This window comes from Erpetoichthys calabaricus, chromosome 2, assembly GCF_900747795.2.
Source record: "Erpetoichthys calabaricus chromosome 2, fErpCal1.3, whole genome shotgun sequence".
Taxonomy (NCBI): Eukaryota; Metazoa; Chordata; class Cladistia; order Polypteriformes; family Polypteridae; genus Erpetoichthys; species Erpetoichthys calabaricus.
In genome coordinates this window covers 197717166-197744765 of record NC_041395.2, presented here as the reverse complement: position 1 = coordinate 197744765, position 27600 = coordinate 197717166, and the positions used below count along the sequence as shown (strand labels likewise).

The 27600-nt window shown below is 39.1% G+C and overlaps 2 protein-coding genes across 4 annotated transcripts in view; both read right to left on the bottom strand.

Annotated features, from left to right (window-relative positions):
- The window catches only part of lrch3 (leucine-rich repeats and calponin homology (CH) domain containing 3), a 48387-nt gene extending 31376 nt beyond the window's left edge, over positions 1 to 17011 (bottom strand). Inside the window, 1 exon segment of the mRNA XM_051922581.1 lies at positions 16732 to 17011. Coding sequence (XP_051778541.1) covers positions 16732 to 16966 — 235 coding nt within the window. The 5' untranslated portion in view covers positions 16967 to 17011.
- A 2253-nt stretch (positions 17012 to 19264) lies between these two features.
- LOC114646661 (UAP56-interacting factor-like) overlaps positions 19265 to 27600 on the bottom strand; it is a 54959-nt gene continuing 46623 nt past the window's right edge. For all 3 annotated transcript variants that reach the window (XM_028794954.2, XM_051923061.1, XM_051923060.1), the window contains 2 exons: positions 24520 to 24628; positions 19265 to 20188 (listed from right to left, as the gene is read on the bottom strand). In XM_028794954.2, coding sequence (XP_028650787.1) covers positions 20093 to 20188; positions 24520 to 24628 — 205 coding nt within the window. In that variant the 3' untranslated portion in view covers positions 19265 to 20092. The remainder of the gene's footprint in view (positions 20189 to 24519; positions 24629 to 27600) is intronic.

Below are 27600 nucleotides of genomic sequence, written 5' to 3'. Positions count from 1 at the left end.
TGTAGGCGCTTGCGTTCATTGATTTTATCCAGGTAGCTCCGTTAGTCGAGCTGTATCGTTTTGGAGCCGTGACCGTGTCTCCATTAGTTATACGTTGTTTACCGTTAGTAATATGGATATTTGCACTTACTGTTAATACGGAGCGTTTTCTGTCGTTGTACTGTTAGTAATGCATCACTGTAATGTGATTCACATATGCTGTGTAGTTTGGACGTGTGAGGATGCCGTATGTATAATATGGAGCGTTCGTTTATTCTTACTACCCATCTGGTGTCGAGCCTGTGTTTTCTGTGGTTGTACTGTTAATATTGTATTACTGTAATGTGATTTATATATGTTGTATTGCACTTAGTTAAAATCACTTATTTACGTTAGTTGAGCTCTTTCGTTTCTGAGCTGTGGGTACTTCGCTTGCGGTGTATAGGCGCATGTGCCCTCCGTACTATCTCGGGTGTGACTATGCTGTGCTTTGTGGACATTTGGGGACTCCGTACTTTGTCTGGTTTGACTGTGGGGCGGGACGCCGAAGCCTCTTCTGTTTGTGTTTTCCGTGAGTACATGGAGCCGTGACTGTGTCTCCATTAGTTATACATTGTTTACCGTTAGTAATATGGATATTTGCACTTACTGTTAATACAGAGCGTTTTCTGTAGTTGTACTGTTAGTAATGCATCACTGTAATGTGATTCACATATGCTGTGTAGTTTGGATGTGTGAGGATGCCGTAAGTTTAATACAGAGCGTTCGTTTATTCTTATTACCCATCTGGTGTCGAGCCTGTGTTTTCTGTGGTTGTACTGTTAATATTGTATTACTGTAATGTGATTCACATATGTTGTGGAGTCCGGATATTTGGGGCTTTTGTACCATCTCGGGTTTTTGCTTGCGGTGTTTTAGACGTGCGTGGACCATACTGTAATGTGCTTAATATTGTATTACTCTAATGTGATTCACATATGTTGTGGAGTCCGGATCTGTGTGGTTTCTGTACTATCTCGTGTTTATGCTTGCGGTGTGTTAGAAGCGCGTGGACCATGCTGTGTAGTGTGGACGTTTAGTTCAGAAGCGCGTTGTAGGCGCCTGCGCCTTTCGTACTTTCCCGCGCCTTCCGTACGATCTTTGTGGACCTGTGGGGCCTCCGTAGCCTCTTCCGTTTGACTCTGGGGTGCAGCACAGAATCCTCTTTTTTGTGTGGCTGTGTCGTTAGTCGTTAGCTATGGGCGCGTTGTTGCTTCATTGCTCATTCACGTTAGTTGAGCTCTTTCGTTTTTGGGCCGTGACTCCTTCGTTCGCGGTGGATCAGACTTCGCTTGCGGTTTATGAGACGCGCGCTGTAGGCGCCTGCGCACTATGTCTCATGGTCCCATCACCGTGTACCTGCGTCCATGCCTTCCGGTTTACCATTCTCGGTTAGTAATATGGATTCTCTTTCACAGTCAGCACTCAAGGCCTGAAATGTGTCACAAATGTCCAAATGTGAAAACACCTCCTCGAAGTGATCCTGTTGTTTATTAAGTGTAGCCGTATCTGAAAATGGTTTTACAGTTCCAGTTTTAAAGGTTTCCTTAATCAGTATCTTGAACCTTATTCACATCTGCCTCCACAACAATAACAAGCTCTTCAATTTTTGCCTTCCTAACTGATGACCTACAGACATTGTGTAAATAGTCCTTAGTAAAGTCTTAATGTCCATCAAGCATCATCTTTACTCTGAACCTTAAGATGTGCTACATACAACATAATTTAATAGCACAAACAAAAACCTTTAAAAAGTTAGACCTTCCTTTTATTAATAGTGGAGGTAAATAGTTCTATTAAAATCCTTTATTCATATGCGCCACCATTGTCTGTAGAGGATTGTTCTCCTTTTACCCCTATACTTCCTTAATCTTGTCTACATACATTTTGCCACCACTTAAAACATAAATGGTGTTTAATAAAATAAAAAAAGAGGTTAAGTTCTCTACTAAATAAAATACACCACACACTAATTAATCTCGAATATCTCAATTATCATTATTAATGCTGTTTTAATATTTTGTTGTCAAGAACCTGTTGTGGCTGATGGCCGGGGCATGCCCCTTTGTCACTAGATCTGGTGGAGCAGCCATGGGAGCCACACTACGTCCCTAAGAACCTTTGTTGGCAGCCCCCCTGGGTTGCGTCGGGGCCACTTGCATGGAACAACGGAGCTCATCTTGGTTGGGCTCCATGGCCTCCGTCACGTGGAGCCGCATAGAGCTGCACAGCTTAACGAGCCCATTGGGGCGGGAGCGCAGCCACACCCGGAAGTGCAGCCAGAAATAGGTCAACGAGCACCTGCTGCACTCCCACGTGGGCTATAAGAGGAGCCTGCAGCCACTACTCAGAGCGCCAGAGCTAGGGAGGATGAGGATGCTGCCACATCAGAACAATATGAATTTCAAGGTGGACAGTCCTTCAGTGTAGCAGGGAGGCACATGTGTGCGCAGGGGGGGACACGACAAAGTAGCTGTAAGTCGCGAAAGAAGAAGACTGTTAAGAAGACTCCTGCCTGAATTTTAACCTCATTTTAATGGATTTATTTATTTGATTATTTAACCTCTACTAACACTTGGACGTTTTTATTTGTTCACAGTTTCGAGCACTGCACTTTTTGAACAGTAGTTTGTGTTAAGTTTTTAATAAAAAAACTTGCACCTTTCACCATCCCCTTATTTGGTGTGTTTTGTCCTCATCTGCCATGTTTATCTCAGTTACGGTACTGAAGGTGTCAGGTTCAACAGGCTCCCATTACAGAAGAGGGAGCAAGGAACTGACCCGCACCGTCACAGGCATGTATTGGTGAAGGGAGATTCACTGATCTTGCTCGGATCGGGGCTCTCAAGAGACTGAGCGAGGACTCCGAGTGTCTGGGCTTGTGAGTGTCCAGGATAAAAACTAAGATCCAGGCCTTTAATGACCACATCACAAGCTAGAAAAAGATTAAAACCTGTTTAGTCAGGAACAAAGGGCAGCAGTGTTTTTGTTTCTGTTTATTCCTTTTATAATCCAATCATCTCTCTCTTTTGCTTTTTAGTATAAAAACATTACTTTGATAAAAATGTTTTAGGAAATATTTGTTCTGGGTTAGGAATTGGGTGTCCCAATTAAGGAAAACAATGTGTTTAAAGAAGAGCTTTCTCTTTTAATTTGTCAACTTTAGACAAGTTTCATTTTTTTTCTTTTGTTATTCCAATTAAAGCACTGATGAGTGAAATAGGGCCCTATGATTTGTGCAGTTTTCTGTAATCACGGAATTAACGCATAAAAACAGATTTTAGATTTAAAAATGGAAATGTACAGAATTTAGACACTGAATTGAACAATCATAGTTCTATCATTCAGATACTATTTTCTAGTTTATTTTTCAAGTGAATGCAATTCTTCCTAGAAATTCAGTTGTGCCTCTATCTTCCAGTTGCATGAGACAAATGTCAAAGCGAGTAGTATCAGATACCCTAAGTACACAGACAAAACTAAGAAACACGAGCTTAACTGCAAAATTCAGGGCACAACAATATTCCAGAGACTTTTACGAATCTGGACAACAACTTTTCTTCAAGTTTTGTCAGTATACCATAGACTGGATACGAAAAGATACTTGCAATGACCATGTCAAATCTAAAACCAATCTAAAGAACAAAGAGAAATTAAGATCAAAAAGAGTTCCTTTTCAGGTAACAATAGAGGAAATAAAATCGTCAAATGCAAGACGGCAGTTTGTGGAGGACTTTGTCGCCATGCGAGTCTGACATACCGCTCAAAAAAATGACGAAGATGTATCCTTTCATTATTAAGCATTGTAAACGAAGAGGCAAGCTGCCAGAAAATGAGAATAGTCTTTGTCAAAGTCATGTCCCCTGTATCTTAGAACAACATATGGACGCAGTTCTTTGAAAGATTTGTGGCAATAAAATTTATGTTGTAGTTGATGAAACCACTGATAGCTGAGACCACATAGTTCTCAACATAGTGATAGGTGAGTAAACATTTGGCTGTATGGTAATTCTTTTATGTAGGCAGTTCTAATTGTACATGAAATTATATTTAACCGGTACTAACAGTCTTTCCCGTAGAAAATGTTATTAGTGAACTGTACTGATTGTTGTTAATTTTTTAAAGGGAACCCGTTAACAATGTTTCTGGATTGAATAAATGTTTTCTCTCGCGGTGACAAGGCACACAAGGTCCACATTTGACTCTTCCGTTATAAACTTGACACCTACAAACCTGGGCAGAACAGCGGGCTTCTCCTCAGATGCAACAAGGCCTTAAAAGCGGGTCTTACATTTCTTTTTTTCCAGTTTAATTCCCAGATTTAGTGTCTTGCAGGTTAGTTTGCTTTTGCTTTGTAATTAATTATTTTAAGATATGCAGTTAAGCTACAAATGTAATGATGCACATTTTCAAACTGTAAACATTTAAGGTTTAAAAATCATTTGTACCTGTAATTATGTAAATTATTTCTAAAGATCAGTACTTTTTGGTTGATGTTATCTTTATAAATGAGCTGAAACTTTTCCACCTTTTCACAGGCAGCACTTTAGTTCCTTCACAACAACCAGCTGAATCTTAACATTTTAGCAGTGGTTACAGACAATGTGTCATACTGTCTGAAAGCACACCGGGAAGTTTTAAAAGGGGTTATACCTAACAGTGTACATTCAACCTACTTGTGTCATGTCATCAATTTGGTGGGAGAGACCAGGCAGCACTATTAATATTTTAGTGAGGCTGAATCACTAGTGATCCTTCTTCAAGAAGCCTGCCAGGAACCTCCGAGGCAGGAAACACCAGGTGGAATAGCTGCTTCAAATGAGTAGGGTACCTCGCTGAACATATTCACCTCTACAAAAAGTTCTTTTTGGCTGAACACACATCAGCTCAGGCTGTAACATATATCCTAGACCCTAAAAGTGAAGTTAACCTTCATCTCAGAAGGATGCATCAAACTAGCAACAGCTATTACAATTCTGGGGGACACTCACTATCCTACTGCAGTCTCAGCATACAGCATCATGGAGGACCTGGGCTCCTACCTGATGGATGGAACAGCAAATTAAGGTTCATTTGTTCTAGTGTGCTGTTTCATTAAAAGGAATGTAAAGTCCCATTTCATTATTGTTTGTTTTGTCGTAGCTGTTGCTACTTACAGAAAAAAAAACCCAGAAAAACCCAAAAATCCAAATCAAGGAAAAATAAAATGGTGAAAACCGAAAATCAAAAAAAAAAAAAATAAATAAATTTGTGAAAAAATAAAACAGATTCCTTAGGGCCCTACTGAAGTGACTTGCTCAGGGTCAGAGCATCAGTGGTGGGATCTGAACACATTCCCTGCCTTTTGAACAACTATAAATTTCACTTTTGGATTCTAAAATGAAACCTACTACCATGTTATTAGATACAATTCAATCTTTATTAAACTGACCACATACAAAGAGAGTCCCGAAATGGGCATACACACCTTTCCACATAGAAGTCGGAAATTATAAAAGAAAACTTCTCTGATCCATATGTATGTAACATTTTGGATAAATTGGAACTGTTGGCACCACTAATCAAGTTGGGAAAAGCAGACATACCAGCTAAATGATAATGCTAAAAATGACAATAATTCCTATCACTGAGCCCTTATTATAATGTGTGCCTAGTACAGCCTCTATATTAGTTACATTTTAAGACAGCCACATTGTGTATTTGTATTAAAAAACTCTTTTTTGATTTTTCATCAGTTTATATAGCCTGCCTGTTGTCACTTCTCCGGGAACTGGCTGATAGAACATCATGCCCATTCTGCTGGAAGCATTAACCTATTGACTAGGTGTTACATTTGGCTTCTGTATGGCCATATGATGTGGGTGTACATACATAACACATATTTTGCCAACATAAAAATGTAATTTGCAGCGTAACTGAAGCAATTGACTGTAACTAGCAAGAATGAAGCTGCATTTGTTAACCGCAAGCAGTTACACTTGAACAACACAAAAGTCATCTGTAAAGTTAAGATTAGACTAACAAACAATGGATCGGTGGCCTGGGTCAATCCATTAATTTATTTATTTTGAGGCAAAGTGCATTGTAAGATGAGTTGTGGATGGTGGTGGAGGTGAGGGCTGACTTGTTGGCAAGGTAACTAGTTAATCCCTCAATTTTTCTATGGCCTATACTATTCATTGCGATAGCTACCATGTCATTACATGTGCCAGGTGATAGTGGCTACCCACTGAGATGATGGTGCCTTAGGCCATTCCCCTACTCCCAGGATGAAGAGGAGAGGTGCTATAATTTTGTGCTTGCTCTTGGAGAGCTCAGTTGTGGAGCACACCATAGGACTTCTGAAATACTGGTGGTGATGTCTGAATGCAGCAGATGAGAGTCTTCTCTACCAGCTAATGAAGTGCTGCAGCATTGTGATTGCATATATGAGACTGATTAGCACAGCCCATATATATGGTTGTTTTAGGGTGGCAACAGGGCAGAGTTCGAGGTGCATTCACGTATGCACATTTACAGGATTACTGTGATTTATAAAGGGTTAATTGTAAACAAATGTGTGAAGTCCAGGTTTTATAAATCTGATTAAAAAAAAAAAAAAGATTGATCTTGTAAACAGTAGGCCAATAACAATGTAGACACAGGAGATATTACTGTGACATCAGAAGATATATCAAGATTAATATGAAACTGGGTATTGGCAAAAGCAGCTAAAAACAGCATCACTCACCTTAAAAGGACACTTAAAATGCTGATTTGGAGACTGTTAAAATAACAAAAGAAAAATCAGATATGAGGAAGCTGGTTTTCATTCTCATCAATGGAAGTGGAAAGCAAATGGTGCTTACTTGCTGTGACTGATACTTAAAGGTTTCAGTGCAAGACAGGTGGTTCAAGACTGAGTTGCCACTGAACAACAACAGCATTTATTTATATGGCACATTTTCATACAAACAATGTAGCTCAAAGTGCTTTACATGATGAAGAATGAGAAAAAAACACAAAATAATTAAAATTATGAAACACTAATTAACAGAATAAAAGTAAAGTCCAATGGCCAGGGAGGACAGAAAAAACAAAACAAAAAAAACTCCAGACGGCTATAGAAAAAAAAAAAATCTGCAGGGGTTCCAGGCCACGAGACTGCCCAGCCCCCTCTAGGCATTCTACCTAACATAAATGACCTGAAGACCAAACTATACTGACATTCATAATAAGCACAAAGGTATCACGTACTTTAATACCAAAATGAAGAGAATCATCAGTAATTTTGAATTACTTTGCTCTTAGTACAAACAATGTTGGTCCCAAAAAAAACAAAAAAAACGTGAACACATTGTAAAATGACTGTGGCAGCACAGCACCACAATAAACAGAACAAATTTATACAACATATATACAAACAACTATACTCAAACAAAAGGTGTGCATTGAATTTTTTAGCCAAAAATAAATAGCAAAATAAAATCCAAGTGAGTAAAAATTACAAATTGTTTTGGCTGAATGCTTGACATTGTTTCCAATGCTCTCAAACAGTATCTTCTGTCCTATAAGAAATTAGTTGTATGCCACACTGGAGTGCAATTTGTGGCATGGATGCCACAGTTAAGAGGATTGTACTGGTTTTTTTCACAGTGATAAACAAGTAGTGACATACTGCAAGAAACAGCACTTTCATGAAAAGCAAAAAGCCAAAAAAAGTTAAACAGATTATACTGAAACAAACTGAAAGAACACTAAAACACATTGAGTGTAACAAACAATGTGGATTAGTATGACTTGCCAGCCAAGGAATAGACAAAGCACCCTGACACTACTCACATTCATTTATCTTGATCAGTTTTTAAATATGCCCTCTCTGTAATGTCTGACTTTCTTTAATAAAGGGATTTTTCATCAATATGCAGTTTAACTGAAACATGAAGTTGATTTAATTCAGGCCTTATGCAATGGCACAAAACTAAATGCACAGAAGAAGTTATCTGGTATTCAGTATTTGGCCCAGTGTTTTCTGAAATCTGGGTTCAGCCAAGAATTTCAATTTTAGTGCATTACTACCACTCATCACTCAATACTGATGCTCTGTGTAAGAAAAGGACAGAGCCGGTTATACTTCCTTAGAAGGCTGGCGTCCTTCAACATCTACAATAAGATGCTGCAGATGTTCTATCAGACGGTTGTGGCGAGCGCCCTCTTCTATGCGGTGGTGTGCTGGGGAGGCAGCATTAAGAAGGAGGACACCTCACGCCTGGACAAACTGGTGAGGAAGGCAGGCTCTATTGTTGGCATGGAGCTGGACAGCTTGACATCTGTGGCAGAGCGACGGGCGCTTAGCAGGCTCCTATCAATTATGAAAAATCCACTGCATCCACTAAACAGTGTCATCTCCAGACAGAAGAGCAGCTTCAGCGACAGACTGCTGTCACTGTCCTGCTCCACTGACAGACTGAGAAGATCGTTCCTCCCCCAAACTATGCGACTCTTCAGTTCCACCCGGGAGGGTAAACATTAACATTATTCAAAGTTATTGTCTGTTTTTACCTGCATTTTTATTACTCTTTAATTTAATATTGTTTTTTGTATCAGTATGCTGCTGCTGGAGTATGTGAATTTCCCCTTGGGATTAATAAAGTATCTATCTATCTCATGAAAGTTTATTGTAAACAATCTTCATGACCTAAATATACTTAAGGTAATACTGAAATACTGTACACAAAGGAAGCTAAAGCAAACACAGGGAGAACATTCAAACTATAATCAGTGCAAGGTCCAAGCTTTAAACCCAGGGCTCTAGAACTGTGAAGCCGGTTTACAATGTAACAGATGATCATTTTGACTTTGTCTTGGCCTCAAAACATTTCTGGCAAACTGTCAGGCGACTAAGGAAAAAGAAGTCCTTTGCCCACGCAGATTACAGCAAGGAATGGAGGGCTGCTGACCTTAACTGGGGACATGCCTTACTTTGAGGAAGTGGAATCAGAGGACTTGGAGGAAGACTTACCATTCACTTGAGCTGAAGTCGCTGAGATGGTTCAACACTCCTTGGTAGAAAAGCTCTAGGAATTGTGTATGAATTGGCAAACTGGGGTGGCATCTTTAAGAAAGTGGAATGGAAGATGCGTTTAGGGGGAAATCAGTCCTCTGCCTCAATGGGTAGGTTTACGCCAGGGTTCTGGAAAGGAGGATCCGGCTGTTGGAAGAGCCTCACAGTTAGTAGTAACAATGTAGATGTTGTCCCAGTCTTCACAGCCCACTAGAACATCAAGTATTCTGGAAGGTTTATGGGTGTATGCCCAAACAGACTACATGTGTGTGTGGACATGGAAAAGGTATATGACCAAATCCCTCAGGGTGTTTTGGTGGTGCTTCAGAAATATGGAGTACTAACAGCTTTTGGCTATTTGGTCCCAGTACAACCAGAGAGAAAGCTTGGTTTGCATTGCCAAGAGAAAGTCAGACTCGCTCCTATTGGGTATGGGACTCTGCCATGGCTCCCATTTGTCTGCAATTCTGTTCACACTTTTTATGGACAGCATTTTTAGGCACAGCCAAGGAGTAGTAGGTGTCCAGTTCTGTGGCTTCAGTATCACATCTCTGCTTTTTGTGGATGATGTAGTTTTGTTGGCTTCATTAGGCTGTGACTTTAGACATGCATCCAGTTTGCAGCCAAGAGTAAAGGACCCAGGATCAGGATCACTGCCTCCAAGTCCAAGACCATGGTTCTCAACCAGAAAAGGGTGGGGTGCACTCTCCAGACAGAGGATGAGGTGATGCTTCAATTGGAGGAGTTTAAGTATCTTGGGATCTTGTTCTCTAATAACAGCAGAAAGGAACAGAAGACCGACAAGCAGATCCAAGTATGTCCACAGAGATGCAGACAATATACTGGTCAGTCATGCTGAAGAAAGATCCAAGCCATAACAAGATGCCCTCGATTTACCAGTTCATCTACCTTTCTACCCTCACCTATGGTCAATGGTCATGAGCTGTGAGTAGGGACCTATAGCACTAGATTGCAGATACAGGCGGCAGGTATGAGTTAATTTGCAGAATGTCTGGGTTCTGCCATAGAGATAGGGTGAGAAGTGCAGATATTCAGCAAGAGCTCAAATCAAGGAGGATACCTCAGGACAGGCCAGAGAGATTATTTTTCTCAGTTGTCCTGGCAATGCCTCTGTATCCTCCCAGAAGAGAAGGAAGAAGTGTCGGGAAAAGGGGATGCCTGAGCATTATTGCTTAGATTGCTGCACCAGAGACCCAGATCAGCTGTAAAACATGGAATGGATGTATGCATGTATGTATGACCATTTATCAGAACTGAAAAATACACCATCTGTCAAATAACAGGTAGTGCAACTTGAATATTAGAAAGCAGTTGCTTCTTTAAAAGTAACACCCAACCTACACAAATATTGGGACATACATAGCCAGAAAAATAAATAAATAAATAAAATTTGTGAAAAACGGCAGCCTTAAACAAGTATCATATAAATGCAACCTATTTGAAATTGTTTTTCAATAAATTAAAGCACCTAAATCTTTTCATTCTGTAACTATCACTGGAACAACTAATCACAGTACATAGTTCACAACATAAACCAAACATGAATGAGGGCTACAGCTACCCCACAACCTTATCCTGGATAAGCAGGCTAGCAAAATGGATGGATGAATTTGCCCAGTTAAGTACAGTGATAGACTAGTTCAGAATTTAAAAAAAAAAAAAAAATTAGCCCTAAACAAAAAGGATGCTAATTCATCACCTGGCCACTTTCTCACATCAATAAAATTAACTCAAACAGTGAACTTAACCTGGAATACATCAAGAACAGTTCTCAATACAAACTCAACACCAATCTTAATCTGATAACCACCTATTGGGTTTAAAGTCTTGGAATGTATTTGAGATAACCACTATGGCATTAAGTTTAGAGGCATACAGTGGGTTATTAATGGTACCCTTAATGAAGATGAACAAAAAAGTCCGCAATTAACAAACACAGAAAATGAGCCATATTCCATACCAAAAATACAAGCATTCATTCTAATACAAACAAGGGGGCTCCGCCCCCTGCTTGCTTCGCTCACCTACCCCAGGCGTTTTGAACCCACGCCCACTGGGCAGCCACGTGTGAGGATGACGCACGTTTAATACGGAGCGTTCGGCCGTGTCACTCTGGGGCCCCCCACTGTTAATACGGAGCTTTGTCCGTACTATTATGCGGTGCATTGTGGACTACTGCGGACCCCGTAGTGTTTCCCGTTTCAGTTTGTATCTCGGTCAGTCGAGCTTTTGTTTTTGAAGCTTTTGAATTCCGGTCTTCATTATCTGTAACCTGCTGTCCATGTGTTTGGCCCCCTCGTTTAACCTGTTTATGACGTTTTACTTTGCTTTCTACTCTGTCTTTCATTTCTGATCTCGCTTTATTCTGCTTTTGTTTCAATGACACTTGGTCCGTGGTGAATATATTTTCCCTTTTTCGACTAATAATTTTCATTTGTTTGCGATACTGTGATGTTTATCGTACTGTTAATAATGCATCACTGTAATGTGATTCACGTATGCTGTATAGTTTGGACGTGTGAGGATGACGTATGTTTAATACGGAGCGTTCGCCCGTGTCACTCTGGGTCTCCCCACTGTTACTACAAAGCTCTTTCCGAACTATTATGCGGTGCATTGTGGAGCACTGTGGACTCTGTAGTGTTTCCCGTTTCACTTCGAATCTCGTTTAGTCGAGCTCTTTCTTTTTGGAGCAGTGCCTACCTGGTCTGCGGCATTTCAGACGCACGTTGTAGGCGCCTGCGTTCATTAATTATATCCAGGCAGGCGCGTGTTTGTATCTCGGTCACTCGAGCTGTGTCGTGTTGAATCCGTGCCTGCTTTGCCTACGCAGTTTGAGACACGCGTTGTAGGCGTCCACGTTCATTAGATCTGTCCACGCAGGCTCGGTGTCGAAGCTGTGTTAGTTGTTGAGCTGTTTGGTTTTGGAGCCGAGACAGTTTTGCTTCCGCGGTTTCAGACGTGTGTCCGTACCATCTCGGGTTTGATGTATGAACCTTTGTGGACTCCGTAGTGTGTCCCGTTTCACTCTGGGGCGGGGCGTTGACTCCTCTTGTTTTACTATGTCTCCTCCTGCGCTTTCACCATGCATTAGTGCCACACAATATGGCAGCGACGCCTGCGCCTTCCATATTATGTCGGTTTTTATAATGCTGTGTAGGCGCCTTTGCCTTTTGTACTTTACCGCGCCTTCCGACGCACGATGTAGGCGCCTGCACCTTCCGGGTCTGACTCCGCTGTGTGGTGTGGATGTTTAACTGTCGTTGTTTCTGCCTTTATATTCTGTATCTCGGTGTGCATGTGTTTCGTGCCTAGGTTTTTTTGAAGCTGTTGCAATCCAGTTTTCATCATCTGTAACCTGCTCTCCATGTGTTCGTCCCCGTTCTTTAATCCCTTTATAAAGTTTTACTTTGTTTCCTACTCTGTTTTATTTCTGACCTCGCTTTATCCTGCTTGCGGCATGTCAGACGGTTCGTAGTCTTTCTCGTTTTACTCTGGGCAGGGGGGCTTTGTTCTGTAACCTGCTCTGCATGTGTTTGTCCCTGTTCTTTAACCTCTTTATGACGTTTTACTTTGTTACCTACTCTGACGGTTCCTACTCTCTCCCGTTTTGCTCTGGTGCGGGGGGTTGGGTGGGGGGCTTTGTGTGGCACTTGCGCACGTGCGTAGTCTCTCCCGTTTCACTCGGGGGGGGGGGGGGGGGGGGGCATGGGGGGGATGGGTTTGTGTGGCACTTGTGCACTATGTCTTTTGCGTCCACGGGCAGGTCCCTGCGTCCATATCCGGTTTACCATTCTCGTTTAGTAATATGGATATTTCATAACAACCATTGATCCTCCCCCCCCCCCACAAAAAAAACACGTGCATCTAGCACAAACTAATTGGACAATAACCTTAAACATCTCCTTCGTGTACAGCATAATAGAATTGAATAACAACTTTAGATGGTTCCCACATTATTGTTCTATTCAGAAATGTCCTAGATCAACTATGTTCTTCTGAGTTTAATGAATTACCCTCTTTAGCTCAGACAAAATGTTTTGTTTACATCTAGAGACAGAGGGCTAAAACAAAATGTTCATAGCAAGATATACTCAGGATCTCAGTTACGTTCACCTGCAAGAAAGTCTCATTATTCTAGAAAAGGAAACCAGGCTTTTTAAACCAGAAAATCCCTGTACTTGTCACTCTAAAAGATTGTGACTGAAAAGTGACACTGCAATATCAATGGCCACTCAATTTTTAACAGTAGAGAGATCTTTTTATATACACCCTTCCCATAATAAAGGTGAAGATGATGCATGCTTGTAAATAAACGGAGCCCAATTTTAGTCACATCTGACCATGGTCATTTTGTAATGTTTAAACAGGCATTTAACAAGCTCCAGCCAACTTCATGAGTCTCTTGTCATCAGTGCCATTGTTTCTGAAACCCTTGCAAAAAGTTAAGTGTTAGCAAAAATGCTTTGTCCAATTGCCTATTTGTAGATATGAGGATCCCTGACCTGCAATCACAAGTTGCTGCTGTAACCTTCAGATGGTCTGGGTCTTCAACATCATTTCTGTTTGCAAGAGAGAGGTTAAATTTTGCCCTTTTGCTAGTAAGGTAACGATATGTTTTTGATTTTAAAGTTCTTGATCATTACTTTAACAACTCTTCAATAGCACATTAAATTATTGAATCTACTACTGTTATCTGATTTGTGAAGCTAAAAAAACAAGATCACATTTCTTTCAGTTCTTTGACTCTCCACATGGTGATACATGACACGAGGTTTCTTTGTTTCTTTTATTTCTTACTTCTGTTTTTTTTTTTTTTTTTTTTTTTGAATACCCTGATGAAATAGGCAGTCTCCTGAGTTAGGTATACTATACAAAGCAGACTTTCTACACTTATTTTTTCTTTAAAAAGTAATCTAATAAAATAGCTTTGTGTGCGACTTTAAGTAAACATGACTACTTGTGTTTTTATATAGCTTTTCCTAAACAGATTTTTAAAAGTTGTCCATAATCCTATTAGTCAAAGCATATGATACTGAAATAAACTGACATACTGAGTATGTGATTGTTAACTCTGTGACAAGCAGCTGCTTTAGAAACTGCATACTAAACAAGTGTTGATAGATCCAGTGGCCATATTGCTTATGTATTACAATTTTAAATGTATTATTGTCAATTTTGAAAATTTCAATGCATCTTTTGTTAATGTTACCCTCTTCACTTAAGATGTGAAATTGTATGTTAAGCTGGAGAGTATAAATTTTAGAAATAAGTAAGAAAAGACTGTTTGAGCAACTGCAATACATACAGTGTACTGTTGCAAGTTTGAGTACCCTTTGGAGAAAAACAGTATACTTTACAGTTAGGTCCATAAGTATTTGGACACGGACAATTTTCATAATCTTGGCTGTATACACCACCACAATGGATTTGAAATGAAAGAAATAATTACATGATTGACGTATAGGCTTTCAGCATTAACTCAAAGGGTTTAACGGAAATATCATTTAAGCCATTTAGGAATGACAGCCATTTTTATACACGGTCCCCCCATTTTCATGGGCTCAAAAGTACTTGGACAATTGACTGACATGCTGCTCTATAGGCAGGTGTGAGCAGGTCCCTCAGTATGCCATTAACTATTAAGCAGGTAGAAGGTCTTGAGCTGATCCCAAGTATGGAATTTGAATGCTGTCAAAGTGAAATCTCAATATGAAGTCCAAAGAGCTGTCCATGAAAATAAAATAGGCCATTAGGTAGAGAAAACAAAACATGCCCATCCAAGGGATAGCAGAAACACTAGAGTGGTAAAGTCAACCATCTGGTACATCCTTAAAGAGAAGGAATACACTGGTGAGCTCAGCAACACTAGAAGGCATGGACAACTATGGAAGACAACTGGATGATTGCAGAATGCTTTCCTTGGTGAAGAAAAATCAATTCACAACATTTAGCCAAACCAAGAATGCTTTCTGGGAGGTAGGCCTATCATTGCCAAGTGGGTCACTAGTGTTTACTGATATGACATGACTACTGACCAAAGTTACAGGATTGTTTCTGAAGTGTATAGGGATATACTGTCTGCTCAGATTCAGACAAACACTGCAAAACTGATAGGATGACGCTTCACAGTACAGGCGGACAATGAGCCACTGTGACAGCAAACCAGCTTTTCAAGTCAAAGTAGTGAAATATTCTTCAATGACCAAATCAGTCAACTGACCTCAACATAATTGGACATGCATTTCACGTGCCGAAGACAAAACTGAAGGCAGAAAGTCCAGCAAAGAAGCGGCACCTGAAGACTGCTGCAGTAAAGGCCACCAGTAGGGTGGAAACCCAGCACCTGGAGTAGGCCATGGGTTCCGGAATTCAGTCAGTCATTGACTTGCAAAGATTTTCAACCAAGTATTGAAAATAAATTATATTCATGATTATGTTAGTTTGTCTAAATACTTTTGAGCCCCTCAAAATGGGTGGACCCATGTATGGAAACAGCTGTCTTTTCTAAATGGTTCATACAATGTTTTTGTTAAATGCCTTAAATGAAAACTGCATGTCTACAACTCAGTCACATCTTGATTGCTTCATTTCAAATTCAGTGTGGTAGTGCACAGAGGCAAAATTATGAAAATTGTATCATTGTAAAAATACTTATGGACCCAACTTAATCTCACTCTCAGGCTTACCTGAAACGTACTGAGGAACTAAATGATCAAAATTTTATATATATATATATATATATATATATATATATATATATATATATATAAAAACACGTTTCGTTTTTGACATTTTTAATGACGCATAAAGTGCATAATAATGAAACGATTAGAAAAGTGAGAGAAGCACAAAGTAGGAACAATGGGGTATCTTTAAAATACTGACAGCGCAAGTACAGCTAAGGCACAAGGAAGCTAGCACCATCGGGCGCAAGCAGGAATGTGACAGTTCCTGTCAACTTTTCAGATGAAGACCACAGACAAAATGGTCTAAAGAATAAAAACCACAGATAGAAATGGGCTAAAGAATGATCAGCCTCTAGGCAACTGTACTGGTCTTCTATTGCATACACCCAATTATGAGAAAGTAATCGCTGCTCCAATGGGAAACTTATCCTTAAACTCTGCTAATTTGCACAGACACCGACCGGTTTACATAAAACAGTCACAAAAGTGTGCGAACTCTTTCCACCGCCACTTGCGAGCTATGCTCTCCCGTCTACAACTTAAACAATACTAGCGAGGTAATACTGCAATCAAACTAGAGTATAGAGTCAGGCAGGAAGTTACCCCGAAGGGAAACCTTTCCATCGCATCTGAAAAACCTGGGTACAACAAAGTCGAGATGTGTCCCTTCTAAGTCTAAAACTAGAGGCAATTTACACATCCGGGTGGCATTTATGCCCTAAGGGCAAATTCGTCTATTTCATGCGTGAGCAGAAGAAGGGTGTATTTTATATGTGCTACTTCACGCTTCTTTCATCTTCCTAAAATTGACTGACAACAACTTCAGTCACTGACCCGCCTGCAAGCTCCCCGCCCCCCCCCCCAAATAATATATATTCCCGAAACCATGGCATATTCCGACGTACACTCTGAACGCAGCCAGAGATCTGCACACAAACGAGGCCTCCGTAAAAATCTTACCAGCTCGAGTCGTGTCGCTCAAATCGTGATTGTTGGCACTTCTGGGAAACTCCTTCAGCTTCCTGCCGCATAGGTTTAGCGAACCAGTGATTGCCGCCTCCTCCAGGGACCGGTCCAAAGAACGACTCCATGAAGTAGGTCCTGCAGGCCCAAAGTTGCTTCCCCCAACTCCGACACCAACGCCTGTGAAGGCAGGAGCGGGGCTATCAGCCGACAACACCACAGCAGCCGCCATTACACAGCTAACTCCTACTAAGTAGCAGCAGTGCGCTTGCGCAAAGCACGTTGCCGTGAGGGCACGCACAGCCTTGAACGGACGAATCGTACGCCAAACAAATACAATACTAGAGAGCAGGGGCGCTGTCTGGAATTCGGCGGAGGGTTACCAGGGAGGGCGGAGGTGGGGGACTATAATATGGGGGTAAATTCAATTAGAATATCATTTTCCCCATGTGAATTACCTTCCTATGGAAATAGAATTGTATACCTTCCACATTCTCTCCACCTCCAAATGATCAATGAAAGCAATAACCACTACACTGAACCATTCAACAGTCAACTGTCATTGCTCCGCCCATTTATCTCGACGCTCAAGTATAGGTTGGGGGTCAGACGGGTATGAAGTACAGTATAGAAGAGTTTATAGGTAGTATCCATTATTTGACCGATTACTTTTGCTTTTCTAATTTTTTTTGTTTATAAATAAAACTGATTGCACAATGTATTTTGGAATAAACACGGTCTTGGAGTTACTAATTTTAAAATGAAACTACAGTGTATTTATATCAGAGCATAGAACACTGCCTTTGCATGTACACTGTGTGGTTTCTATCCATCTTTCTAATTAGCTTATTCAGGGCAGGGTCAAGGGCAGCAATCATCAGGCACTTGGCAAGAACAAACCGTAAATGGGGTGCCAGCCCATCGTAGGGTGAACACACACACACACACACACACACACACACACACACACACACACAGAGAGAGAGAGCACAACCAATCCACCTGTCATGCATATCCTTGGACTATGTCCTATGTGAGATTCATCTGAAGTAATTTAAACTTTAATATCTCTGAAGAATACATTCTTTAAGCTTTTCATTAGTATGATTATTTATCAAGTAACATTTTTAACCTGTATTGGATAACAAAAGGCACCTATCGTTTGTGAACCAGCTCCATGTAATACAAAAACACTGGCCGTTTTGCAACTGGCATACGATAATGTACATGAAAGTTGGAAATGATTCTAAATCAGAGTAACTAAAAATATCTTTGTGGATCTGTTTCCTGAGCTAGTTAATATAATTTACATGTACAAGTGACAGGACTTTTTATATATATATATATATATATATATATATATATATAGCCTGTATTTCACACATTAAATACTAAACAATACTTGAGTTTTGGTTTTTAAAAATGAGAAATGTTTTAAAATTGGGTGGAAATTGGCTTGCTGATGGGAGGGGGTTTTGACCGAGGTACCTGGCAACCCTGATCTAGAGGGCCACTGTTACTTAGCAGAAGCTTTGCTAGTACTGTCAATATGCACAAGAGATTTTAAGCAAGCAAACACAATCCAACAAAACTGACTTGTGGGTGTTGGAAATAACAGGTAAGTGAAATGAATGAGTTCTTTTTACATACATATAAAAATAAAAAGATTACTTATCACAAAGAACCTCAAGTTTCAGTAAATCAGTTTCATTACTTTAAGGCAATACTCATTCAACCATGTTTCGTATCGGTTTCATGTCTGGGAAAAGCTTTATGCACAAGCCAAGTTTTAACACTGTTCAAGAAATGTGCATCATTTAGCAACTTCTGATAACACATTATTTACGACCAAGTGTCACACTAAGATAAAAACACCAACCTTGATTATTTCTAAACCAACTTTGTCCAAGCACTTAAAAGGATAAATAAATCCATTAAAAGGCACACTTCTAACCCTCTGTAATATTAATAATGTTGATCAATCACAGTAGGTCTCAGTAATTATGGAAGGAAACTGCCTTCCTTCTTCACATTAGACAACACTTTATATAGTACTCCATTTGTGTATATAAACTTAAATAAAAAAAAATGTAAAAATAAAAATCATGCACAATCCCAGCTGTCACCCCAATATTTTAAACTCTGAAAATACTGTAGCTACAAGACTTGAAACACATTCCAAATAAAAGCTGCTGTGAAAACTACTTACACAATTGTGACACAAAAACAGTTTCATATTGCAGTCACACCTACTCCTGAGCAAGACCAACAGAGAAGGAGTCTGAAGGATAAAGAAATATTTCTAAATGACACACAATGAGCACATTTTAAATAAGTTGCATCAAACCATATACCACTGTTATGTAATTGTTAAACCAATAGGTTTTATGCTGCAGTTTCACCTTTTTTGGTAAGCGTGATCAAGTTTGTCCTTCATTTGTGACACTGATAGGTCCCCTCCACCTAACGAAAGGCTTATGATTTGAAAAACAAAACACACAATTTTAACATCAGATATTAAATGTATTCTAAAAAAATTTATTTTTATACACTTCAAAAGGACAGAAAAGCTACATGTGAAAAACTCCATCCATGATGCACTGCATCTTTGTGAGAAAAAACCTAAACATGTCACCCAGCCCAACATTTCTGTATGCATAACATGAATTCAAAATATATTGCAATCAATAAAATAAGGGTGGTTTCTGGCATGTAGGAAGCCACAAATAAAAACTGTTATCCTCAAGCAAACATAAGAGCTGGATGCAAGTCCATTAACAGACGGGAGACTTGACAGTGCAAACCAACTAAACATCCAAAATGTCAGAGGGTCACTTTAACATCATTAAGAAAACATTCAAATTATTTTTTCCCTACTGAAAAACATCCTTTCTAAACTGCTGGAAAAATGGCAGTCTAGTGTTATTTAATGATAGTAATACATGATAAACACTTTAGTAAATAATAAATGCAACTTTCTTCAACTTAAAATTGACGTTTCCAAAAAACTAAGGAACCTGAATTATATTTCCACTGAAACAATGTGAATCTCTCTTTTGTATCCTTCACTTGCAAACAATCCCCAACCCCCACCAAAATCAGCAGAAATGAACAATACAAGGGGTTTCTATATGACAACTGCTCAGGAGTCTCACTGGAAGTCTGTTCTTCCAGTAACTGGCGTCCTTGGTCAGCAAACATCAGTATCACCTCTGGGCAACGAACCTTTGGAGGCACTTAACTCCAGCCATGCAGACCCAACAAATATAAAGTCGACACGACTTGCTTTCCTTCTTAGCTTTGTACATGAAGCCCCCGGGTCAGTGGTTTCAAAGTCTTTTGTTAACAGTACTAGCTGCTACCCCACAGTGATGAAGCGACTTCCTCTCAAGTAGCTGTTGGCTGTCCTTTGTTCTTTCAAAATCTTGAATCTCTCATTCAAGGTCATCGCTGTCTGTTGTAAGGAGAAAAAAAAGTTAGTCAAGTAATACACATTTTTTCCATCCAAAAGTAAATCAAAGTGTCATGTTATCTATAGATGCCTGCTATCTCCAATTAAGTAATCAATCATTGGCTGCATCACATGTGATGACAATACAATACTATGCACAAAGGACTATAAAGGACAATACTATGCACAGTTACTAATGGACTGTGTTTGGACAAATTATTTCTCATAACTGGAAAGCAGCAGATAAACCAAAAAAAGTCACATTTAGCTAGATAACATACTGCTGATGGATGGGGTCAATGAGTAATGATACAAGTAGTGGAGAGTATTAACTGGGCTATACATGGTCGAATAACACAACAGTGGTGACAAAACAATACAGTAGACAACCTATTATAGTAGGGAATGGAAGCTAACCACTTCATTTCAGACAGACAGACACTATTAATCCCCAAGAGGAAATTTTCATACTCCAGCAGCAGCATACTGATATAAACAAGAGTGATAAAAATGCAGTTCAAGTTAAAAAATGCAAGGTGGAGTGTGCAAGGCAGGTATAACAGTCATAGTGTATACTGTTAATGTTTACCCCCCCCCCCCCCCGGATGGAATTGAAGAGTCGCATAGTGTGGGGGAGGAACGATCTCCTCAGTCTGTCAGTGGAGCAGGACAGTGACAGCAGTCTGTCGCTAAAGCTGCTCTTCTGTCTGGAGAATATACTGTTCAGTGGATGCAGTGGATTCTCCATGATTGACAGGAGCCTGCTCAGTGCCTGTCGCTCCGCCACAGATGTCAAATTGTCCAGCTCCGTGCCTACAATAGAGCCTGCCTTCCTCACCAGTTTGTCCAGGCATGAGGCATCCCTCTTCTTTATGCTGCCTCCCCAGCACACCACCGCTTAGAAGAGGGTGCTCACCACAACCGTCTGATAGAACATTTGCAGCATCTTATTGCAGATGTTGAAGGACGCCAGCCTTTTAAGGAAGTATAGTCGGCTCTGTCCTCTCTTGCACAGAGCATCAGTATCAGCAGTCCAGTACAATTTATCATCCAGCTGCACTCCCAGGTATTTATAGGTCTGCACTCTCTCTGATGATCACAGGGTCTGGGAGGAGCCTGGGCCTCCTAAAATCCACCACCAGCTCCTTGGTTTTGCTGGTGTTCAGTTGTAGGTGGTCTGAGTCGCACCATTTAACAAAGTCCTTGATTAGGTTCCTATAATCCGCCTCCTGCCCACTCCGGATGCAGCCCACGACAGCATTGTCGTCAGCAAACTTTTGCACATCGCAGGTCTCCGAGTTATATTGGAAGTCCAATGTATATAGGCTGAACAGGACTGGAGAAAGCAGTCCCCTGTGGTGCTCCTGTGCTGCTGACCACAATGTCAGACCTGCAGTTCCCGAGACACACATACCGAGGTCTGTCTGTAAGATAGTCCACTGTCCATGCTACCAGGTATGAATCTACTCCCAACCTTTGCTCCTTAGGGACAAGCTGACAGATGGATGGTGTTGAAGGTGCTAGGGAAGTCCAGGAACATACTGTAATTCTTACTGCATCACTGCCTCTGTCCAAGTGGGAGAGGGATCGGTGTAACATGTAGATTATGGCATCCTCCGCGCCCACCTTTTCCTGGTATGCGAACTGCAGGGGGTCGAGGGCGTGGCAGACCTGTGGCCTCAGGTGGTGAAGCAGCAGCCGCTCCATGGTCATCATGACATGTGACGTCAGGGGGACAGGCCTGAAGTCATTCTGCTCACCAGGAATGTAGATACTAGTAGATACTCAACTGATGACAGTCATCCATTACATGTAGAACTAAAGTTCAGTAAATCAGGAAGGATATTCGCTTTGAAAACCCACACAAATCACTCCAGAAACTCCTTTCTTCCTAGTGCCATACGACTTTTCAATAAAAAATATCGGAGATAATGATTAAGGTTTTGATATATACCCTGTAACCTTTTTTTTTTTTGATGTAAATATATATTATCTAACTGCCTTACCTTAACCTTTCTTGTTTGTATTCATTTTATTTCATTCTGTCTGTTATTAGATGCAACTGATAAGGCAAATTTTATGTGTAAACATGACTAAATAAAGAAACCTTAAACCTTAATACTAGTAATGTCACAATACCAGAATTTTTGTATTCAATACCAGTAGCAGTGAAATTACACAATATTTGATTATCTTCGATACCACAGCAAAAACAGAAATGCCATTCAACTGCTTTTTATTAAAAGTACTTCCATTAATTAAGTGAATATTGTGCCTTTTTCAGTAATTGAAGTATATAAACAGTAAAAGTTAACTGCAGCATTAAAACTGTAGTATATCCATTAAGTAGTTACCCAACAATCATTTAAGTAAACTTGTATTGGCATAATCCTGGAGCTTTCATTTTCTGATTTCGATCCCTCCTTTTTTCACCTTGTCAAAAGCAATTTCCTGTATGAAATCAAACTTAGCAATTTTACATTAACCTGTTGCATTAGAACTCCTCTAAAATACTCTGATATTCTGTTTTCAAAGTATCTTATAGGACTGGTAAAAAAAATGTGTTTGCTTAGCATGTGCACTAATTCAGAATTAGAATATTAACTGGACCTGCAGTGTAACTTCTGGGCTGCATAACATCAACCAACCTACCTTTAAAAGGAGATACGTGCTTTCATTACATTTGTCACATTTTAGGGGGTTATAGTAATGAACAATAGTTTGGCTTTAAAAACCAAGCAAATGATACAAATTTAGTTCTTGCATATTCATATTTATGCAATGAAGTATGCCATTTCGACAGTCCTAACTGGCATAATCGCAGTGCTTTGAATGAATGCAAAGCCTCCATTCCTTTTTAGGGACTATGTAGGAGACAGTGTTAAATAGTGATTCATCATGTATTTTTTCTGCTCTTATAATCTCAGAAAATGTTTGGCGATTAAAATTTGTATCTTATCAGTCACATCATTGTACACACAAATCTACTTCTTAACGAACTCTGAAACATGATAAAAGTGGTAATAAAAGCCTGAGTGGTTGTGTTTTGGTTTATTTTTTTTGTTTTTTTTTTTTTAACTAAATAATATTCAGCACAATTCTTGTGTTGTGGGCTGAAATTCTCTTGTCTTGGACACAAGGCAATTCAAGACATGATCTCTATTGTTTTACTTTTCAACATTTGTTGATGCCGTGCTGTATCACCACTGCTATAAGCCATTTTTATATGTCGTTTTTACAAATGTTCTTCCAGAGTAATTTGTCTATTTCCTGTCATACATAAGTGCAGAACAAACTTTCACTTGATACCACTAATAGTGTTTAAAAAAAAAAAAAAAAAAAAAAAGAAGTACTAACATTTTCGGATTTTTGGTAATAAAGTATTGGATCTTGTGACATCCGCAGCAGACAAATAAGTTTGTAATATATATTACATTTGTAAAACATGGCTTGCTCCACTGAATTACTGATTAATACTGAAAATTATACACGAATATGGCACAAAAACACTACATGAATTGGCCTGCAAGGGGTTAAAACTGTACGCTCATAGTTGTAGCATACTACTATGCCAAGTGTCTTTACTGATCAAGTCAGCCTTGTATCCATGTGTATGGATGTAAGACCATAACATTAAATTTAAACTGAGGCACTGGATTCCTTACTCATTAGATCCATTTCTAAGTTAGCAATTTTTAGATGACATAAAAGGAGCATTTCAGAGAAAAGACAGATTCAAGTTGTGTACGGAGCCATATTTTATTACTATGTTGTCTCTAAAGTAAACTTTAAAACAACAATGATCCTGAGTTTGATGGGTCTTCTCCAATTATAATTCAAACTTCATGGTAAGGTAGTTACTTCAGGTAAGTAAGATATACATTTCAAGGTAGTAATACTCAGTTATTATGGTGCCAATGAGTGGCAACATGTTGCATGTTGATGACCACATGCAAGTAAGAATTTCACTGTACTCTGTACATTTGACTGACCATATAAAATTTACATTTTGCACCCAGGTAGCAAAATTCTACTCTGCCATGCTTTATAGAACATATATATCCTGAGGCTGAATTTTAGCTCATGTAAAATATTTTATAGGATTTCACAATTTTATATTAAAACATTTTCTGCATACCTCGTATGCTATAAAAAATGCATTGTAGTCTTAATACCCCTTAAGTCTTGAATATAAAGTACTAATGACTTGGCAAGCAAGCTTCCTCTTTATACCCCATCCTAGTCAATCCAAGTTTTCATGTGGGTAGCCTGCAGGCATTCATAACCCATAGTCCAGAAACTGGACTGTAAAAATACCCCTTCCTGTAACATACCTGTTTTCCAACACTGTTAATGTCAAACTGTAGTGGTACTCCTTTGGGAATCTTCGGCTCAGACTCTTCCTGCTTGATGAGTGAAAGGGGGAGCTGAGACCTAGAAGACCTGCAAAAACACATCATCAATGTAATTTAAGTGCCAAAAATATATTATCTGGTATTAAAATAATTGGTCATTTCACATGTACCCTAAAATTGAATAATCATACTCGCAGGACATAAAACCATTTTGATTCTCTGTGGGAGGCTGGGGGGATCTGAAGGCTGTTTTATTGAAAGGAACCAGAGGACAACAGACTAATTCAGGTTCCAACACACATTTTCTCCTTACATTATATAAGGTCCACTATTACAACATAAAGAACATGAACAGGCTACAACAGGCATATACACACTTAAATTTAAACTGTTACTTTACATCTCTATGCTACAAATTTCAATACTTCTCCCACCTCTTTTACATGTAAACAAAAAAAATAAAATTTATGCAAAAAAAGTCCGAACTGTAATTGCACAAATAAGGTGAGCTACTGCTTAACCAAAACATCTGTATACAGTGGTACCTCTGGTCACGACCGTAATTCTTCCCAAAACTCTGAACGTAATTTCCCCATAAGATTGTATGTAAATACAATTAATCCGTTCCAGACTTTACAAACTGTATGTAAATATATATTTTTTGGCACAAAAATAGTTAATTATACCATTGAATGCACAGTGTAATAGTAAACTAAATGTAAAAACATTGAACAACACTGAGAAAACCTTGAACAGAACCGCTCGCTGTAAACAACTTTTTATGAGTTTTAAGCACAGGGAAAAAAAATTAAATGCCACTTATCTTGCAAAACGTTTCAAACCATCCTCTACTGGCTTTAAATTCCTCACCTTTGCCACTCAAAGGAGGATTTTTTTTTTTTCTCCAGCAAATCGCCATGAATGTTCCTGGCTTTTCGCATATGATCAGCTCGCTTACGCTATCCCCTGCAAGTTGCTTCTCGTTCAATCACACTAGCAACAGTTTTTCCACCTCTTCCAGCACTTGAGGCCTCTGCTTGGTTAACATTATAACTCCTTTTACAACATCAGTTGCTTTGTTAGGCTCTGTATACGCAAACAAAAGAAAATGGAAAACGGAGAATAGGAAATCATTGGCACTTACGAACGTGCGTAGGGAAACTGGCCACCAGTGTTTTTGTTCACCACCAGAATGTGTGGTCATGAACAAATGCAAACTTTTTGACCGTAACTCATTTGTACATGTTCGAAAACGTTCGTGACCAGAGGTTCTACTTTATTTTTCAATTACATGCTACATTTCACAACAGAAAGAAAAAAAAAAAAACTGCAAAGCACCAGAAAAAAAAAAAATGGTATATACTGGGGTCTAGTTAAGAATGCTCTATATTACGAGCATGGATACACATCTTACTAAAACTGAAAAAAAATGAAATGCTTCTATAAGCTTTTCATGGAGAATTGGAAAAAAAAAAAAAAAAAAAAAAAGATCACCTTCAATCATAATTTTACAGTACATTCCATTATTTATAGCATACACCGTCATTAACCATATTGTACAATATGGTTACCACAAATCTTTTATTTAGATGGACATCAGGATAGCTGGACACAGTGCAGCACCTATCATTGTTTAAAAAGGCTGAAACAAAGTATAGGCAAATGAGCGTAAAAGTGTACACAAGTGCCCACATTTGGACTAAAGGTGCCAATATAGCAAAGAATTGTATGTATGCATAGCTATCCCCTGTAATAAACAGTGAGTTTGATAATGAGTGCAAACATTTCTCAGTTTTTTAAAACTGAATTTATAAAACCAAAACCTTTAGAAGCAAGTGATAAACTTACATAAAACAAAATCGGAACAATTAAAAAGTAATACATTAGGTCACTGGACAATTGTATTCAGGTTTAGATAATTGAATTTCCCTGCAAATGACGTTGTTTTAAAAGTTTTTCTTCTGTCCTTTTTATAAGACAGCAAATTAATAAATTTTGTGGATTATAAAACATATTTTAGCTACTAAATAAAACAATTCAGAATTACAGGTACACATTAGTCTTTCTGGCTTGTTTACTTCGCCTGCACACCAATGAACTGCTGTAAGACTATTTCTGGAAGTAGCAAATTTGTATACAGTATTCATGAAATTAAGATGATTTGCACAGCCTAACCTATCAAAGCTGGGCAATTTAATAAATTTTGCGGTTGGATGTATGCAAAAACTGTAGTTATTTACTTTTCATTTCTGTACCAACATTTGTTTAATAATGGAAAAGATTTAACCCACTTCAGAATTCACTTTATCTAAATGGCAGAATACATATATAAAAATGTAAGAATTCAGCCTGATGGCATGAAGGAGGGAAAAAAAATACTAGATCTGTTTCATACGCTGCTTTTCATAAAAACTTTATAAAATCCAAAATGACACTGATCTGTTTCAGTGCTAACTATACACACCACACTACACACAAGTAATATCCAAATAAGAAATGCAGAACTGACTATAATTAATGCACAGAAACAGCTTTTTTTGTGCAGTTTCATTTCTTAATTCTAGCTATAGTAAAGAGAGAACCATGTATACAACTTAATGTAACTCCTAGTGCTGAAAAAGAGATAACTAATTTCTCTTTATTATGATTTCCAGTTTTGATACATAAAACTATAAACAATAGGACAGCTGTTGAGAATCCTACACCAAATGCTGTACAACTGAGGCAAATCTGCAAATTGGCATAACTAAAGCAGGAAGAAATGGTCTCTCTATTATATAAAAAAATCCTGGGAAGAGACAAGACTTTGGCCATGACATTTGTTCAAGTCACGCCCTCCTCTCAACCATATTCAACCATGCACATGGTACACTCAGCTCTCATTTGTATAAATGCTTTTGTTAGACACAGTTCCTGTGCTCTCAGCTCTTATAAATTTTAATGTTTTCCTTACTAAGTTCCAAATTAAAGAAGACTTATGTCCAAATGTTATTCAAGAATTTCATCCTGCAGGGTTATCAACAGAAAAAATTAGTACACGGGCAATCCTAGCACAGGGAA